This window comes from Epargyreus clarus, unplaced genomic scaffold (genome assembly GCF_041222505.1).
Source record: "Epargyreus clarus isolate Ecla_fem2 unplaced genomic scaffold, WU_Ecla_fem_2.2 ptg000008l, whole genome shotgun sequence".
NCBI classification, from domain to species: Eukaryota; Metazoa; Arthropoda; class Insecta; order Lepidoptera; family Hesperiidae; genus Epargyreus; species Epargyreus clarus.
Window position 1 is genome coordinate 15,136,785 of NW_027332216.1, and position 20,677 is coordinate 15,157,461.

Below are 20,677 nucleotides of genomic sequence, written 5' to 3' on the forward strand. Positions count from 1 at the left end.
TATATTGTTGTTATTATACAACAATATTGCATTGTGTACAACAATATGTTGTATTGTTGTTACGCCTATTATTATTTTAGGGCAGTGTTCGATTGTCAACTAATTTATTATAAAACATTTGAATTGAAGAAAGACCAAGTTTCGCACGAAACGAAAATGACAATAAACAACCATTTTTTTAACATATTTTTTTTCTCGTAAATTTAGCTTTTGGTACCTAAGTAATACCAACTTAATAAAGACACATCAAGACATCGGGGTGTGAAAAGAGTGTGTAAAAATGATCTTAGTGGCTACGCTATGCTATACGACCCTTGTATACAGACAATTTAAGTGAGTTAAAATTGAAAGAAGCTATTTTTCTCAATTTTTACATTTTTAGGATATGAATATTTGAGTTCCTCACAGTGAAATATCTTTTCGTCAAAGTCTCTGTCCAAATCAGTTCAATATTTCCAATAATGTTGTATGAAGAAAATAAATCAAAATACATTTGAACCTTATATTTTTTAAAGACAATAAATAACTAGTTATATTTAAGTATTGTGAGTTTTATTTGGATTTTGCGAATCATTTGAAATGTTAATTGTAGAAGGTCGTTTGAATACTTTAAGTATTAGTTTTTTTGTAATATATTTTTGTCTGTGACAATGGTCGATAGTTGTATAAAGTCCGGAGAGACACAATTTGTTTAATATTAATAATGATATAACGCATTTAAAATGCTGCATAGGTATTTTGTGTATCGTCTCATTAGCGACCCACTCAGCCTTGTATATAACGGATAGTATTGATTATGAACGGAGTGTTTAAGTCGAATTTGAAATGACAGTGTGTTAAGATTGAGTGGTGTTGCCGTAGGCGGTAACGCATGTAGTTGTACGCATAAGTATAAATTGTTGTGTATATTTTATTGTATACCCACAGTGAATAGTTCGGGATTCGGTCGCCGATGCGAGAGATGGTTGTATCCGTGTCCGATTCATTATTGACAAATTTTAAGAAATAAACGTATTTTATCTCCTTTTGTGTTTTGTATTATTTCTTTTTAATTCCCGCGACTTCTACATGGTTAATGGCGGATCGCACGACATTACTTCCAGTTATGCGCGTCAGTCTGGTGTTTTAAAATTTGAAGTCCTATTTGTCATTCCAAAATCCATAGCGAAAAGGGGCAACACATTTTTGCAGTTGCCGTCTGGCGGTGGATCCGACGTACCGCTAGGGATTTGTGAATTCGCGCTATCACAGACTATGCTCTTCCCACTGTGCGTCCTTGTGGGCTGCTCCACGTCCCTGTATTATAATGGATCGTGGGAAGTTAGCGTAACATTATAATGTTGACGACACTTCTATAGCTACACTTTGTCTAAAACATTATAATTGTATTCTATAAGTACCATACGAGTGTATGAAAAGTACTGGGGACATTGGCAGACAGAAAACATATTAAAGTATACAGGAATACCTTACAATTAACGTGTAATTATAAAATTGCTATGTTATTTTTGAATTAGTATTGAATAGCTTATCTGGTTTAATTGCAAAGCGAGACTAACAAATACGATAAAATCTTAATCATAATATATATTTAAAACGTTAGTCATAAATTTAATATATTGGTATCAATTAGAAATAATAACAAAGGACTGTTTCACAGTATTTTAAAGGCTAATTATACTAATTAGCGGTACTCCAAGTACTATTGGTACTCCAAGTTATTATCATATATTTATTTTTACATATATAATTATGTTTTTGGGTGTATGTGTCTATTTCTTAAGGATCGGTTTAAACGAGGTGTTATTTTTTTTGAAGATACTAAAGTACGACTTCCCTAATTTGCTTCGTCGCAGCATACACTACTTAATTTACGCAGTTGGGTTTATATTTGATGTGTCAAAGTATATTAATTACACATAGATTAGAAAAAAAAGATACTTCGCCGCCTTGAAATTGAATGAAGCCACAAACGGCTTATTTTAGTAAGTTCTTTTTTTGAATTCTTGACAAATAAAAACATTTTTAGAGAGAATTTACGAATAAATAACTAATACTGCGTAATTTACATAATAAATAAATAATTATTTCAAATATTTTAGGGACATTTTAGCACGGAGACGTGGCAAAACATTTTTACGCAACAATTTCAATTCTCAAAACTGGGCACAATTTCTTGTTAGGAGTGAGTAATCTTTACTAATCTATGTAATTACAAGACTATTCATTAGCCAGCGTTTTCTCGGGGCGTTGGACTGTTTACATAATACTACGAGTTTGTACAGCACGTGCAGTTGTGTATACAGAGCTAGATTAGCTATCGCCTGTGCACGGGATTTAGTAATTAACAAGAATGCAATGACTTATTGATAATACTTAATGACCATAATAAAGAAAGTCGCGTGTTATAAATAAATATTATCTCTAGCAATATCTAGGGTAATTGCTGTTCTATGAAATTAAGCCTTGTAGTCTGGGTGGTTTGACTATATCTGGTACAGTCCACTTCCACCGAATCATAAGTGGCAACTGCCGGCTTTGGACATCTACAATCAATTCCAAATAGGATTACATGAGGCCGCCTACATAATTTTGGTATCACTGAGGAATACGTTAAAATGCTTCTTACAAGTGACGTGTCTCCTCTTAACACACGCTCAAAACAGAATACAATAGTGTGTGACTCTAGTACCTTTTTTTTTTGACGAGGGAGAAACCTTCAAAAGGTACCGGACGCCATGGGAGTGACGTCGGGTTATGTGGGATTTTTACCGCACTAAAACCTCCCCGGTGGCCGTCCTCATCGTTTGATGGAGAACTCCGGGATCTCGAACGGAACACAACCGGAGTCCTCCTAACGCGATGCCCTGCCCTATCGGGCTCTGCCCTGGGGGGAGCAATTTACGCTCCTCTCACATCCCCTGGTGATTACAGCGATATGCGACCACACAAACCGCTGTCCTTCTCGGGGTAGCTTGCTGGACGGTTTGAGCTCCCACTCTTGCCGCCCGCAACCCCTGAAGCCCCTTTTAGTCGCCTCTTACGACAGGCAGAGGATACCGTAGCCCTCTTCTGGTCCCGGTACTACAGGGACAGTGACTCTAGTACCTATTTGTATATGGTGTGTGAAGTCCTTCAGTAGGCTATGGTATGTCATCAAAAGTTCGGTTTATTGAGTCTCCACTATATATTTCACTCTTAGAGAACCATGCCCAGTATTGGGATTGTCATGCATTGACGATATGTTACGATTACGAAAAATATTACGGTTAGTCCGGTATGCTTATGTTTACTTTATTTAGATTGTGTTCTGTGCTTATAATCTCTGTTAGCCATTAAGAGTGGAATGAAATCGAGTCCTAGATTCGTAATTGGTGTTTTTGTACAAGTTAACGAGTATGAGCGGCAGACTGTAAGATCAAACGACGAATCACACGGTCCCTGCGTATCAAAGGACAGAAAACCTTATTTGTAATAGGATTTTTATTGATACCCGCATGGCTCGGACGTGTGGACCGATACGGACATTCGAAATCATTTTCACATTGAATTAAATCCTTCAATTCGATGCTAGGACTATGACGTCTGTAAAGCTAGAAAGGTCAAGTCGGCAGAATCACTCGTTTTATATCTCAACATTTAGTGCTCATTTAGTGCTAATTTAGTGCTGATAACAGATATTTGGTGCTGTGATAGGGGGACTAAAAATGAGAACACTGCTAACTTTACATTAAGCTAGCAGTGTACCATTCGTGACCGCGCTATGATACGGCAGAATCACTCGTTTTATATCTCAACATTTAGTGCTCATTTAGTGCTAATTTAGTGCTGATAACAGATATTTGGTGCTGTGATAGGGGGACTAAAAATGAGAACACTGCTAACTTTACATTAAGCTAGCAGTGTACCATTCGTGACCGCGCTATGATACGGCAGAATCACTCGTTTTATATCTCAACATTTAGTGCTCATTTAGTGCTAATTTAGTGCTGATAACAGATATTTGGTGCTGTGATAGGGGGACTAAAAATGAGAACACTGCTAACTTTACATTAAGCTAGCAGTGTACCATTCGTGACCGCGCTATGATACGGCAGAATCACTCGTTTTATATCTCAACATTTAGTGCTCATTTAGTGCTAATTTAGTGCTGATAACAGATATTTGGTGCTGTGATAGGGGGACTAAAAATGAGAACACTGCTAACTTTACATTAAGCTAGCAGTGTACCATTCGTGACCGCGCTATGATACACTTGGAGCGAGAGGCACATCAGCTAATAATTTAGTGCTCAATTAGTGCTGCCTGTACAAGCGAACAGATTTTTCAAAAAAAAAAATTTCAATTTTTAAGTATAGATAACTGCTGACATAACGATAAGAGCAATCATAGAGCTGAAAGATGACTTTAAAATCGGTATTGGTGAAATTGAAAAGAGTTACAAATTAGTGCTAAATTAATGCAACCGGTGAACCCAGAAAAAATTTTAGGAAAATCATTATTCAACTGCCCGCTAAAAAAATCGAAGATTTTCAATAATCGAAAAGTTATAGGTATTATTCTGTATTGCAAATATCGAGTTTTCATCAGATCTCAACGTTATAAGGTCACAGGAAACGACCCTGACTCCCCTAGCGATGGAGCCGCTGTGTGTGTGTGTGTGTGAAAAAATTTTTTTTTTCAAATCAACTACTGCTAATATAACGACGCCAGCAGTCTTGAGAGCTATAAAAAGACTCGAAAACGAAAACAAATGGAATCAAATGACGTCACTATTTAGTGCTCAATTAGTGCTGTCAGTACAGCAAATAATTTTTGAAATATTATTTTTTTTTATTTTTTTTCAAATCAACTACTGCTAGTATAACGACTCCAGCAGTCTCAAGAGCGAGAAAAGTACTCTAAAACGGAAACTACTGAAATTGAAAGGCGTCACCATTTAAGATTTGTAATTAGAAAATATTAAGATAATTTATATTTAACGATGAGTAATAATAATTAAAAACATGTTAAGAAAAATAAATTACGCATTTGTTGTTGTATTGTCATACAATATAATAATAATAATAATAATAATAAAATCTTTATTTCATAAAATATCACAATTTAGTACACAATGTTATTAGGTGCAGGGTAACATTATAGTAAGATTGGACATTACATTTATCTTCAGTTGCCTAAACTGGGCGTAAACCTGTAATATAGGCAACCGATCTCTCCCGGTGTGAATCTAGCATACTATAATAGACTAAGGAACTCTATGTACAAAGTTAAGGTACAGAAACAGTGCAAGTAATCTTAAACATAATGGCAATATATAGTGTAACGTTCTTTTATTGTATAAAATATTATACAATAAAAGAACGTTTAGTGAGTTAGTGTTTTTATGTGTGAATGTATGTGTGCGTGTGTGTGTGTGTGCGCGTGTGTGTGTGTGTATGTGTGCGTGTGTGTGTTTATTGTGTGTGAGATGTGCTTACGCAGTGTGATGAAGTGAGGATGTAAGGTAAGTAAACAAATTATATCTACGTGTCATTTTAGAACTGATTTTATCAATCTTGGTGAATGAGGGTGGTCTATAGATGAAAACTATGGCGGTGTTATTATTTATAATATTAATAATACAGTTTGCATCAAGAAAATTTGGTTCATAAATTGTACACAGAAGATGAGATTTTGTATAAAGAACTAGACCATAATTTTGATTGAAACATTTAGAAGAAGCGGTGCAGTTAAAATTTTGTAATTGTGGTAAATAAGGGTTGCAAGATAGCCAACATTCCGTGAAGCATATTATATCGAGATCGACCATAGTTCTTTGTAGTAAGATAGAAAATTCATCAAAATTTGCCCCGATACTCCTTATGTTTTGTTGTAATAATGTTTAAGCAAGGTTGTTGTTTAGATATATATGAGGGACATTGTTCAGGCTCGCAGTTGTACGATTGAGACACTTGTAAGTCATCTAGTTCAATTTCTATAGTGGTTCTGATGTTATCCATAAAAAAGCAAAAACAATAATAATGATAATAATTTATCACGCATTAATTTAAACCGTAAATAAGTGTATATTATGAAGTAAAATATGCAATAAACCATCCAGATAAATATGTAGTAGGTTAAATGTATATGTGAGCGTATATGTGTGTGTGATACGATGTGTTTTAAGTTTACAAGTTTGAAATACAAGAAGAATATGATGACTATACAGAGATCTAGTCATTGTTTAATAAGTTTTTCAAGGTCACAGGAGTCGCGTATTTTTATTAGTTGGGCGCCGTCAGATATTCTTAAATATACTTTGCCTCTAGAGGTCCAGCAATATCTATAGTTATTTAATTTTGCAAAATTTTAGATAGCATAATTTTTTTACCTGAAGAGTAAGACGTTCCGATATATAAACAGGCTGCCGGGTACCGCTAATTCGCAGATGTTCAGTACTAAGTTTGGAGTTTGTATTTTTCTTATTATATATTCTCGAAGATTCGATAAATTTATCTCGAAGCATCACACTCGTTAGATCAACGACGATGGTCTTATTGGTGTCCTTTTGAGTATTAATACGATCACAGTATAAGGATATACAGTATTTTATCTTCATACAAACGCACGAAACGCAAGCCACGCCTACTCGCCTCGGGCCGGTACTAACTCGGTACACTAACATTCGTGAATGTGCCACGGTGACGAGCGGGTGATGTGACGGTTTTGTAAGATATTTTGTTGTTTCAAGAATAATATGGCGAAGAAAAGTTATAAATTATATTGTGTTGTTTTTGGTTGCTTCAATTCGTCAATAACACATCCAGATATAACATTTTTTAAACTGCCTGCAAACTCCGAAAAGTAAGACGATTACAATGATTTTTATGTTAATACTAGATACTTAATCTACTAGGTACTACTACTACTAAATTAGATTAGTTTTTAATTAATACAATTTGATATTTTAAAAAAATACGTATGATTGTTGTAATTTTGGTTCAGTAGACAGGTGTCAGAGCTTGTTATTTGAGGTTATCCCTCTTCTGAATTAATAGAATAAAACTATTTCTTCGACCAATTTACAACTTTTATTATTCCCGCGCAAAATAAAACTCGAAACTGTTGATAAACGAAGGGCTTGCTTGCACAACGCACGCGTCTTGTCAGCGTTGTGCGTTATGTCAGCAGTTATCTATACTTAAAAATTGAAAAAAATTTTTTTTGAAATATCTGTTTGCTTGTACAGGCAGCACTAATTGAGCACTAAATTATTAGGTGATGTGCCTCTCGCTCCAACTGTATCATAGCGCGGTCACGAATGGTACACTGCTAGCTTAATGTAAAGTTAGCAGTGTTCTCATTTTTAGTCCCCCTATCACAGCACCAAATATCTGTTATCAGCACTAAATTAGCACTAAATGAGCACTAAATGTTGAGATATAAAACGAGTGATTCTGCCGTATCATAGCGCGGTCACGAATGGTACACTGCTAGCTTAATGTAAAGTTAGCAGTGTTCTCATTTTTAGTCCCCCTATCACAGCACCAAATATCTGTTATCAGCACTAAATTAGCACTAAATGAGCACTAAATGTTGAGATATAAAACGAGTGATTCTGCCGTATCATAGCGCGGTCACGAATGGTACACTGCTAGCTTAATGTAAAGTTAGCAGTGTTCTCATTTTTAGTCCCCCTATCACAGCACCAAATATCTGTTATCAGCACTAAATTAGCACTAAATGAGCACTAAATGTTGAGATATAAAACGAGTGATTCTGCCGACTTGACCTTTCTAGCTTTACAGACGTAGGACTATGTGCGTTCAATTATGGTTCGGTTTGCGCTCTGTAATGATTGATAATAATTAAAATATTCGATACGCCTTAAATTGTATGTTATTATTATAAAAAGAGCGTGGGGTGCTTTTGTATCAAAGTGTTGGTCCTTTCGCTCATGGCTGTCAGTAAAATATTTATAACTACCGAGAGTGTGCACCCCACGCTTTTTTTTAAAGGGTCTCGTCTCAGAATGAGAGGGATTAGGCCATAGTCCACCGCGCTGGCCAAGTACGAATTGGTAGACTTCACATACCTTTGAGTTTTTTTTTTTTATAAATCTCTCAGGTATGCAGGTTTCCTCACGATGTTTTCCTTCACCGATTAGCAAGCAATAATTAATTTCTAATACGCACCGATTTTTAGTTTGATTTCTATAAAAGCGTGTACTTTAGTTTTTTTTAACTACATTTATTTAATATGAGATCTATTATTATTATTTTATTATTATTTAGGTGGAGTTCGAATTGTTTTATAATATATTTTTTGTGTGTGTGTCAATTAGTATATTTGGTTCTATTTTACAATAAATAAATATACAGGTTATAGGTACAGTAAAGTGCTGTTGTGAAGAGTTACAATATACAATAGAGTTTCATTACGATATATAGATACTATTTTATATATCTAACGTTATATTAGGTACTTAGGTATATGATTTTTTTATTATATTGTGCCAAATGGCGAGCTATTCTGGCGCACAGGGGTATTTAGGTGGATGTAAATAGGTTTGTAAATTGAATTCAATTGTTAAAACAAAACATTTTTAGCTTTGTCGATTAACTTGCTTGTTTATTTTTGGCAAGTGCACTTAGATACGTCAGATATTTTTGAGATGAAAAATACTAGCCTACTTATAACATGTAAAGGCCGTTATAAATTCGGGAGGCGTCAAAATCATTTTAGTTGGCTTTCAATATTAGCCTTCCTAAATGCAGAAAAGTACAATTTAATTATTACCAAGTTATGATATGTATTTCTGTATAGTCCCTAATGAGTTGATCCCTACAATTCTTTGTTCAAAGTCAATACTTAGCTGTAAGGTAGTAATTATTCAGACAAAATATCGCTACTTCAAAACAAAAGGGCCATAAAGCGAATAGACCTAATTTTACAGGAGAGCCATTTAAAGTTTTCAAAATCAGTTTTTGTATAATTGCTCTGTAATTTTAAAACTGATAAATAGGTGTTATACACTGTTAGAAAGATATTTTTATTCTGCTTTTAATGGTGAATTCGGATATGTGTATTTTTTTCTAAAAAAAAAAGTTATGAGCAGATAAGTCTCTTTTGTATATAAATATATTGTTTAAATTATAGGGAAAATTTAATAAAACAGTCACAATTTTTAAAAATAATATGTATTCATGGTTCTTTTTGTGCCACTAGCTTACACAAATTAGAAAAAAATATATTATAAACCAAGGAAAGTGACTATGTCACATAAAAATAATTACTAAAATAACTTTTTGCTTTTGTAAAATATAAAGAATGCTACTAAAAGATTACTTACTTGGCAAACAAACAAAAACAAATAAAAAATCAATAAATAACTACAAAGAAGTAGTAGTAGAAGAAGTTTTAACTTATTAGGTAACTTCAAAAAAATTTAGTTATAAAATTAATCTCAAAATGAAATTGTACTTACTGAAAAACAATTAAAATACGAAAGTAAGTAATGCTATTACCTACGTAACTGAAGTTTATAACTTCAGTGATCGACTTCAAAATAATAATAGTATGAAAACTAGACTTTAGCCAAGTATAAAACCAATCTCAAAAAAACAATAAAAAAAGTGTGTGTGTGTCAGCTACGACGCACGATTGGAGTTTACTCCTTACGAATGATAATTATGATATATATCGAATAGAAAAAAGGGTAGGTAAATGAACGCATCTGCTAAAATGATAAGAGAAACAAACATATGTCTGTAATTATTCGGATTATTTATATTACTTCAATAATGCGTATTACATAAAGTATGTTACAAAATAATAATAAAATAGTACAAAATAATATAAAATAGCGCCATCTAGTGGCAAGTTTTATAAATTGTAAGTTTGCAAGTTTATCAATCTATGTATTTTGGTTTTGTTTTGGTTGGTATTTATATTTAAAACAATGTTAAACGTTTTATAACTTAAAACTTAATAATTATAATTTCTTTGCCATCTATAAAATATCCTTGTTGCAATTTACGGATGAAATTTATATGAGACTCAATAAACATGTTATTATATGTAATTTGGATTGTTTCTGAATGTTTTATAATTCTAGAATTCATTTAAAACGTATTGCCAATTTTATATAACTTATTTTGAATATAATTCATTAGCAATAATTCTGTAATAAATATTAAATAATACTGTTTTGATTTTGCCCGTTTATCGTTGATAGATGGTGCTGATCAATAATGCATCCATTTTTATAAGTTAAATTAATATATCAGTAACTTACAAAAGCTTCTTTATGTTAAAAACTTATTTTGCTAATATTATATCTTATTCAATTGCTTACTGATTTTATATGTTACTCTTCTTTAAAAACGTTCATAAAAGATTGTTAATCATATTATGGCGCCAATGTTCATATTTTTCACAGTGTTTATAAATGATCAAACCTATAACTTAATTTATGCAAAAATGTAAACAAATTAGTTAATGACGTTTTAATGTTTTATATATTGCTAATTATTTTTATTGTAATAATTACTTTCATATGGGATTTGAACTTACTGTATTTTAAATTAATAAAAGCACTCTTGATTCATATTTTGGTTTCCGTTACGCCTCAACTTTTCGTGTTACACTTGATTTTACTCCTCATAAAATTTCCGTACCGGGCCTTATAACTCAAATCGTTTCTTAAGGAGTAAACTCCAAAAATAATTAACCTTACAAAATAGAGTAATAACATAATCATAATCACAGAACCAAAATTATTAGTTTTTGACATGGACGTATATGCTTGACCACTGTTTCTGAGTATTTTCTTCATGTTTCTTCACCATAATTGTGAATTCGCTTACCTTTTACTACTCTTTCTTTGAATATTCTCATTGTTAACACAAGGAGATGGCGTAATAACACTTGATATTGTATCAACGCTAGGAATCTGAATATCGTCATTATTTGGTGCTGAAAAATCGAAACTCGATGACTGAATAATAACCGTTTTAGAAGGTGGTCTCAATAAGACCTCATCAGGTTTAAGAACTGATGCTGACTCGTTATTCAAACCAGAAGTTCCAGGTTTAGGCGAAAATTGGTGATCTTTGATGTTATTATCGTCATCTGAGCTAGAATCAGATAACCGCAAGTCGTCTCTAATTTGAAAATCTGGATCCTGGACACTGTCGTCGGATGAAAAATCACCATTGCTTGAACTTGAATCAGAAATGTCACTATCATAATCGGTATCTTCAATATCTACGTTTGGTCTATTATTTCTATAACCTGGTTCCAATTTCGGTTCGCTGTTCAGAGATAAACTGAAATTATATTGACTATCAGGAATGGAATCACTGTCCGAGGAGTCATCTAATGCTGGTGCGTTATTCATCTTCTTAATACAGGGATCACTTTTAACGTCGTTGTTTTTAAATAAAGTTTCATCATTGTCATTTAGTTTGATTTGGTTTTTGTAATTTAACATGTTGAGTATCCTATGCGCTCTGTTATTCATTCTATATAAATATAACTATAATATATAAAATAAACCAGGTAAAGATTTAGTTTATAATAGTATAAACTAAACCTTTACCTTAATAAAAAACTTACAATAAAATAACAAGCAAAAATAGACCATTGAATTCATAAAATAATATGATTTTACTTTTAAAAATAAATATACAATACAAATGTATATCAAAAAAAGAACTTTTATTCATTAATATTAACTATAACCTAGAAAAAACCACCAGCAAAACGGACGTATTCCTAACATGTCCCTTTTGAAACAACGTAATTATTATCTCCTAAATGCATTTTCTATGCAAAACATACTTATTACAAAATATGCTACTTTTGTTTTTAAATTGTTATTACAACTCCCATAAAGTGTTATGAGCAAAACAGGCTTTTTTGTAAAATGATCCTTTTGATTAAGTAAAATATGTGATACTTACATGAACATTATATGCAAAACGGGCATTTTTCAAAATATGGCACTTTTGTTTAAATAATAAAAGCTTAATCAAGAGGTTTTTTTTGCGTTATGGCCCTTTAGCACCAAACAAACGTACGCTCTCGTCGACTTCCGGGCCGCAACTAACAAAATGGCGTCTTTGCACAAATTTTGCAGCATAAATTCGAAAATACAAAAAAGACGTCAGTAGTATTTTTATTATTTAAAGTGTAAAATTCATGGGAGTCTTTTTAAATTATGATAATATAACCGACAAAGTTTGAGTTTTTACAATAAAAAGGATTTTGAAAATTTTTGATTTGTGGCCCTTTTGTTTTAAGGTAGCGATATATGTAACGTCAACAAGCTAGCATTGTATGCTGTTTTGTATTTGTATAGGTGCCTACCAAATAATTGTGAAATTATGTGTAATATCGATTGACGTAGGCACGACCTGTGAATAGATAACCTCTTACATAGAACAAAGATATAATCGAATATTTTTTTATTTTATTTACCCAAATATTTAAATTTGTTGGTTTGCTGGCATTCCCTTCTTTTGTTTTTACTTATATTATAGAAGTAGCAAAACAGCAAGCAATCCACCTGAAGGAAATGGACATCTGTATTCAACCCCAGATAAGATAAATTGTGGTGGTAACAGTGTGGCGGTGGTACCTTCTAAGTCGAACCACAAAGGATTCAATCACCTTGTAGTAGCATAGTTCCATTGGTTTTTTGATTTTGAAGGATAGAGGTAAATATGAGTATAGTTTGGGGGTTCCAGTTTAATCCTCAGGGGTACCTAGTAACATTTTTATAATTCGTTTCAAGTACAATTATTTTCCTGTTCACGTTCGCTTCATTGGCTACTTGATACCGTAGGGACTGGCCCGTTCGCATAGTTCGCTTAGTTTGTAGATTTATTGTAGATACTTACCTACTTAGTTTTTACATGCTTAGGGAACCATTCTGTTAACATGAATTAAACATAGCATCGTTTTTTACACACGTTGCGAACATTTTGGGAAATAGATAGGTACTCCTTGAGTTTTTTATATTGTTTAAAAGACAGATGACCGTGAGTAGATACTTCCAATTATCGACGTAAAAAACTATTTTAAGCATTCATGAGTCATATAACTGCGTAGTATAAGTAGGTAGTAGGTACATAATTGGGTACCTATATATTATAAGTACTGTGTTATGCCGGAGTTAGATGATTTCCAATTAGAATAATTATTTTACCTTTTTACAAGCATTTATTAACAAACTTTGTTAGTTCCTTTATAAAAAATGTATCTATATACGTGGAAACATTGTACAGGAGTATACTTTTGAAGGTGGTAGAACCCTTTGTGGTTCGACTCCGGCGGCACCACCGCCACACCTATTTCTACCTAATAACAGCAGTGATAGGCGCTGCTGTGTTCCGGTTTGAAGAGTGTGGTAAGGGAGACAGACTTTTCCGAGGCGTTCCAGCTTAGTCCTCAGGGGTAGCGGCGCATCTGTGGCCGACCTCAGGTAGGAATATCTAATCCTATCTGGGGTTGATTACAGATGTCCATGGGCGGCAGTAGCCACTTACAATCAGGTGGATTGCATGCTCGTCTGCTACTCTTATATTATAAAAAAAAAACTTTTTATCTGCCACGGCCCGTGTTTGAGACATTCTATGATGATAAAATCGGGTCTTGGTCTTCTACCCTGGCAATCGTGAGGTATTTAATTAAATGCCAAAGTTATGTAGATTACGTGTACAGTGAATCCAAGCATTTATGGTTACGGTTTCAGATAGCCTATATCTTGTGATGTGTGGTCGTGATCTCGTAAACTAATATCATAGTTTCATAGTAATTATACCTGCTGTGCTAAGATCTATTATCCAAGTATGATCTAATAATATTAATTATAAATATGTTTTATGAAACTCTTGCTATAAAAAATTGGGCCGACTGTTAATTCAATTCTAATTAAAATTCTAGTTGTATTACTGATAAGAAAAAACTATATTATTTTGAATAGGTGGAGGTGAGCAAGTTTAGTTATTATATAGATTAGTATCTATGAGTTATTATAACATCATTATTTGGCATCGAATGAACTTTGTATACAGCGTAGAAGTTTTAAAAATATAAACCACATACCTAATACTGACACTAAACACTAACAGGAAGAATTATTCAGATACGTAGGTGCTTATAAAATATTATATCTGCGACCCAAATACTTTGTTATGATACACTTCTAGTTATTTCCTTATATCACTACAACCCGGATAAAATTTAACTCGGTACCACACTGAATTTTAAATAAACAAAATCATTTTTACGTTAATTTAGATAACACGGCAATTCTTTAAGTATTATCTGCGAACGACGTTATTCAGCTGACCCCGGGAGCAGAGTAACGCAATAATACAGCATGCGAGCCGGCTGAAGGCCAGTCTAGATTCATTATTTCGAACTATGAACGTATTATTCGTCATTCTCGCTGCGTGCGTCGTCGCTCACTCGTACGAAACAAAGTGGTTCTTCATGGACGAAGCAAATAATATACAGAACTTCTTTAAGAACCAATCCGACAATATGAAGACGTTCTTCGAGGAACAGAAGAGTCGTATGGAAAAAGCGATCAACAACGGCTACGAAGAAGCAGTCAAGATGAAGGACTCGGTGAACACTTATTTCGACACTCAACAAAAGAAGATTGCTTCAGACGTCAACAATTATGTCGAGCGAGTTAAGGAAAGCGGCAGGAAAGTGGCCGATACGTGGTCGTTTGTGCCCAGCGATGATTTGGCGTCGCGGATGGAAAATCCCGATGTTGTTCTTTCCGTTCCGGGAATAATAACTCGTAACGGATACACGTGCGAGACCCACATGGTCATGTCTGAAGGCTACTTGCTCAATATTCACAGAATACCGCATTCTAAGGACGGCGTCGTCTCTCCTAAAACAGTACTTCTGCAGCACGGAATCTTCGCCAGTTCAGCTGACTGGATCCTCAACGGCCCCGGCAAAGGCTTAGCGTACGTCCTGTCAGATGCAGGTTACGACGTGTGGATGTCCAATATGAGAGGAAATCAGTTTTCGAGAGAGCACGCGTGGCTGAAATCTAACTCTAAAGCATATTGGAATTTTTCTTGGCACGATGCAGCGCTGTACGACCTTCCCGCCGTAATTGATCACATAATGAAGGTTAAAGGTGAAGGAACTAAGATAACGTATATCGGGCATTCCATGGGAACGACGATTCTCTTCGCCATGTTGACCTTGAGACCGGAATATAATAACATTTTGGCGGCAGGATTCGCTCTTGCTCCAGTGGTATTTTTTACGGATCTGAAATCTCCAATAAAGTCGCTGGCACCACTGGCGAGTAATGTTGCTTACATGGAAATGCTGTACGGGTCCCATGAGTTTATTCCAAAAAAATCAGCGCTGGGAAAGATATCAAACGGCTGCGACGTTGAAAATATTGATGCTTTTGTATGTAAAAATATAGTTTTCTACATTTGTGGTTACAACGAAAAACAGCTCAACGAGAAGCTGTTGCCAGTATTCCTGTCGAATTTGGGAACGGGCACGTCTTGGAAGACCGTTGTGCACTTCGCCCAGGAAGTGGTATCGGGTGGCAAGTTCCAGCAGTTCGATTATGGATCGCATAACCAGAAGATGTACGGTTCCGACAGTCCCCCGGAATACGATCTGAGTAAAGTAACGTTGCCATTAACTCTATTTTGGGCGAATAACGATTTGCTATCAAGTGAAACTGACGTCAAATTGTTAAGTGAGAAATTACCCACCAAACCGGAGATCTACTTGGTTCCAGACCCGGAATTCAACCACCTGGATTATCTCTGGGCGGTTGATGTGAATACTTATTTAAACGATAAAATCTTGGACTCTCTAAATAAAGTGTACACTAAACCAACAGTCATAGGATTTCCTTTCAAATTTAGTTTTGGTGTATGAACTGTTTCGAATGTATTTTTAATTTTGTGCCAAAAATAAAAATGTGATGAAAATTTATATAGTAAGTAGATATACCAGTAATACTACATTTACAGTATTGATGTATCTAAAAGTATATGTCTGCATATATCTTGTAAATAATTAAATTATATCGTTCTTTATAAGTAGTATATAAGTATACATTTAAAATTTTATATGTATATTAAGTAATTATAAATTTTATTAAAGATTTTGTACAAATGCAAATTGATTGTTTTTTTTCACGATTAAATAATATCTAAGTATATATTATATAAATTTAGTTTTTGCTTATTTACGTCATGAGTATTAAAAATAGCGCCTTACTTATTTAGTTACTAAGTAAATTAGTAAATATTTTTATGTTACTTTTATACACACACACACACTTAAGTGTTAAATGTTTATTGTTAAAACACGATACACAATGAAACATAATCTTCATAGCTAATACAAAGTACAGAACATCTAATTAAATACTACTATTATTGTAAAATAATATATTTCATATTACTATAGGTAGATTTAATATGACGATGACGACTTGCGGCGTGGAGCGGTCTCCGTACCAGTTTGACACGCAGTGGGCTTCAGGTTTGATCCCCGGCTAGACAGACATTAAAACAATAAAATCAGATATCTGTACTAGGTCTGGCTGTTTAGTATTAGATATTGTGTGTGTTCATAGCGACCTCGACTGGGAAAAATCTTAAAACGGGTGTAGAGTATAGAAAGCGTTGTTTTATTTTTATTCATTTAATAAATTAAAGTGCTGCTTTTCTAATCTGTACGAATATACTTATATTAAACGCATGCGTATTTTTAATCAAATAATAAGCTCTTTAAACCTACACGCGATTAATGTTTTAATTTAGTTGAAGCCAAAATTTGCATAGGGGCTGATTACTTACTTTACATTTTAATGAAATTAAATTATATAATGAATAAATGTATTTTCTAAGTGTCATTAAAATCCACGCTTCGTGAGCCTGATTTGCTGTCTTCCACTTAGCTCTCATTGTCGACAATGCCTAAAATAATATGTGTCTATTTACATATCTATTATTTAAGCGATGATTTAATAGTACATTACAATACGAGGACGAAAAATTTTTTTCTGACAAGTGTGAGTTTGCAGGCCGAGCCGCAGGCGAGGACTGCAATCACACGAGTCAGAAAAACATTTTTCGTCCGCGTGTTGTATAAAATTTTATATTACGGGGTCGGAAATGGGGGTTTTGCGCACGCGAAGCGTGCGTAAAACGTCCATTTACGCACGCCGTGATATAAAAAATATTTTGGATTGGGGCTGTCAACACTTAATGTCAAATTGAGCCCAAAGGTTAAATTTGCGCGTAATAATGGAATATTCATTGAACAATTTCCATAACCCGACTTTTATAAATTTTAGTCAAATGTTAGCGATTAAAAATTGATAATATATAATCTGAAATCAACTGACAATCTAGTATCGTAGTGCCTTACGATTTAGCATCGTATGGTTCCCATGTTGTGCTAAGGGACACAAGTGGAACGAACCTTTTTGATGATAGCAATTATGTTGGAAGTGAAAATTATGTAAATTAATTATTTTGAGATACGACAACGCGTCTCGGTTTATGCCAAAATCAAATTGAAGTTATCTTTCGCTAACAAATGACGAATAAGTAACGGTTTTTTTCCTGTTACGATGTTAGCGAGTTTACCACACGCATACAATTACCTCATTGCGTTTTCTTCGTGACTAGCGTGTGTGTTGCACGCATGACATTACATATCAATGAAAACCTAATTTTAGGATGCAATTGGTTCACGGACGTCTATAAAACTGTCTTTACCAACGATGTCGGTGTAGTTTAACAATCTAAAAAAAACATTATTTTGATACTTATCGCTGATGCCAATTAAAAACAATAACTTTCCATGTATGCTTATTAATTTCAAATTACATACAAATTGTAATTGTTATTTTTTGTTTTGATAAAAGTGACTATACATGGCATTGCTTACATTCTTCTTAGATAAACTTGGGGCAATTCTGGAACATTGCTTTTTGTAACAATATTAAGTCATCATAGAAGATGAATTAAAATGTTCAGACGAGCACCGTCCCGTGGCGCAACAAGCTGAAAGTTGCTCAACTTTGAGAACCATCGCGTATTGATTTAACTTGTTCTTACAACTTGGTTAAAATTGTTTTAAATTAATATTGCGGTACTGGCAATATTTGTTTATGAAAGTTGTTGAAGATGAATGATTTTATTTAACGTATTTTATGAAATCTATTTTCAAAAAAATATAGGTACCTACAGGTGTACAAATATGGCTGTTATTGTTGCCACAGAAGTGAGATTACTATAAGGCAGATTGTTTCACGAGATGCATGCTATAGCATATACCTAGTTCTACAATTATTAATCAATATAAGTGATCTTTAAGTGGCTTCATATGTATTACTGTAATATTTTAGGCGACATTACAGGGTAACTATCAATTAAATCATGAACCCATGAGAAGATTTTTACTAGTCACACAACCACTTAAGAAAATATTATAAATAACAACTTCCTTTTTTTAACTTGACTGCCAAGGAAGGGTTATGTTTTTTTCCATATTAGGTATCTACACAGCGCTAAAAACAATGCGGTGTTGTGGCAGGGGTACTGTAATTTCTGACTTTTACAATACATTCTACTATTGTTTTATGCAAAACTTGCCACTCGTGCCGTCGTCGACTCGGGTGGGATTATGCAAAAGGGAGCTATTGAGAAATTGACTCCAACTTAAACAAGAACGGTGATTGGTGGAAGTGTTTTGATGTGAAACGTTTCTAACAATTATGAAGAGTCTAAAACAAGCAAACGCAAATGATTTTAGATAGGATTAATAAAATTACGGAATACTTAGGTAGGTACATGTCACATTACAATAGAGAATTATTATAAAAAGTCCGAGTGCTTAAAAGATAGACAAAGTCACACCTACGAAAATACATGATCTCGAAAAACATTACGTTCCGCAGTCGGTAAATACGAGTATATATCTTATATATAAAATTCTCGTGTCACAATGTTCGTTAGCGTACTCCTCCGAAACGGCTTTACCGATTTTCACCAAATTTTATATGCATATTCGGTCTGAGAGTCAGCTACTATCTATTTTTCATACCCCTAAATGATAAGGGTTGTTCACCCTTTTTTATTTATATGACAACACAGTTTGCCGGGTCTGCTAGTTATATATATAAATATATATTAAGCATCATCAAAAAACGCACGGGTGAAACCACAAAAGGCTGATTTATTAAAAAAAAGAATTTAATTAAAGAATATGATCTGTTTTTGATTTAAAAAGCGCTTGGTTGTTGATCTCGTGTTGTTTGTTTTTCCGGAACGTATAATGTGTTTTGCCCGGAGTGTTATTTGGTTTTGTATTCAATTTCATTTTCCCGCCAAATAAATTGTTAAAAGAGTAGACTTTCGATTTTGATCATAAATTTTGTTTACCCTACCTGTCGATATACAGTAAATGTAAAGTTACATAATATAATCCGTAACTTAGGTCTTAAATCATCTATAAAGTTAAGTCAGTGGTGGGCGTGGTTGGAAGTTGGATGGGAGACCGTTAGTGGGTTAAATTTGTACCAGCTTCCGTGCTTGGAAGGGCACGTTAAGCCGTTGGTCCCGGTTGAGTATTTTTTTGGAGCCCTAATAGGCCCTTGGAAAATATCGACGAAGGTTGTCCACTAATCCGTAACTCCCTACATCTAACCGCAACGTAGTACTATGATGAAGTAAGGTCCACAACCCAAGTCGTGGGAAAAGGTCTGTATCCAACAGTAGGATAAATAACGGATACAGTTACTTGACAGTTACTATTAGTATACCGGTATATCCCTGTAGTTTCGGGATAAGAATAGGGCTACGGTATCCCCTGCCTGTCGTAAGAGACGACTAAAAGGGGGTTTCTGGGGTCGTGGTGGCAAGAGTGGGAGCTCGAACCGCCCGGCCAACGGCCCCGGGAAGGCGGCGGTATGCGTGGTCGCATACCGTCGTACGCACCAGACGGTGCGGTGAGTGTCAACCTCACCTGGGCGGAGCCCAACGGGGCAACGCGCTCAGAGCTCTTCGGTTGCGTTCCTTTGGAGATCCCGGAGTCCTCTACGCAGCGCAGCGAGGACGGCCACCGGGGGGTTTTAGTGCGGTAAGAGTCCCACATAACCCTGTGTCGCTCCCACGGCATCGTGTACCTTTTGAAGGTTTCCCCCTCGTGAACAAAAATAAAAACCGGTATAATACGTTAGTACTCGAGCGCAGGAACTGTCTAATTTATACATTGCTAAATATCACGTGTCAAAGGATAATTGCGTGGTGGAATATTGCATACTCTCATTCAAGACATCTGACACTTGGTTCATATTGCGCTAGCTGGAGGGTATATTCACATTAACTGGTATATAGGTACCGGTTGTTTATTATAAAAATATTGATAAAATACAAACATTTCTAAGGAGAACACTTAAAAGAAGATTTTAGGGCGGTGGAGTATGCTCAAGGAGAGAGGGATTAAGTATCCAGAGAAGGCAATTTTTTTCGGATTGCAATTTTTACTAAATCAGATTATAAGTACATAGTTCAATTTTAAATATCTCACTAGCGGACTGGGACCTGTCATCGATACTGGGAATTGGCATTTGAGGCAACATTTTTTTCTAAATCCGACGACGCCAGAGATA

At 34.5% G+C, this 20,677-nt stretch overlaps 1 protein-coding gene across 1 annotated transcript; it reads left to right on the top strand.

Annotated features, from left to right (window-relative positions):
• The first annotated feature begins 14,368 nt into the window (after positions 1 to 14,368).
• LOC140744565 (lipase 3) lies at positions 14,369 to 16,170 on the top strand. Its single transcript, XM_073076206.1, has one exon. The coding sequence runs from the start codon at positions 14,416 to 14,418 to the stop codon at positions 15,922 to 15,924; it is 1,509 nt and encodes a 502-aa protein (XP_072932307.1). The 5' UTR covers positions 14,369 to 14,415; the 3' UTR covers positions 15,925 to 16,170.
• Positions 16,171 to 20,677: the final 4,507 nt, after the last annotated feature.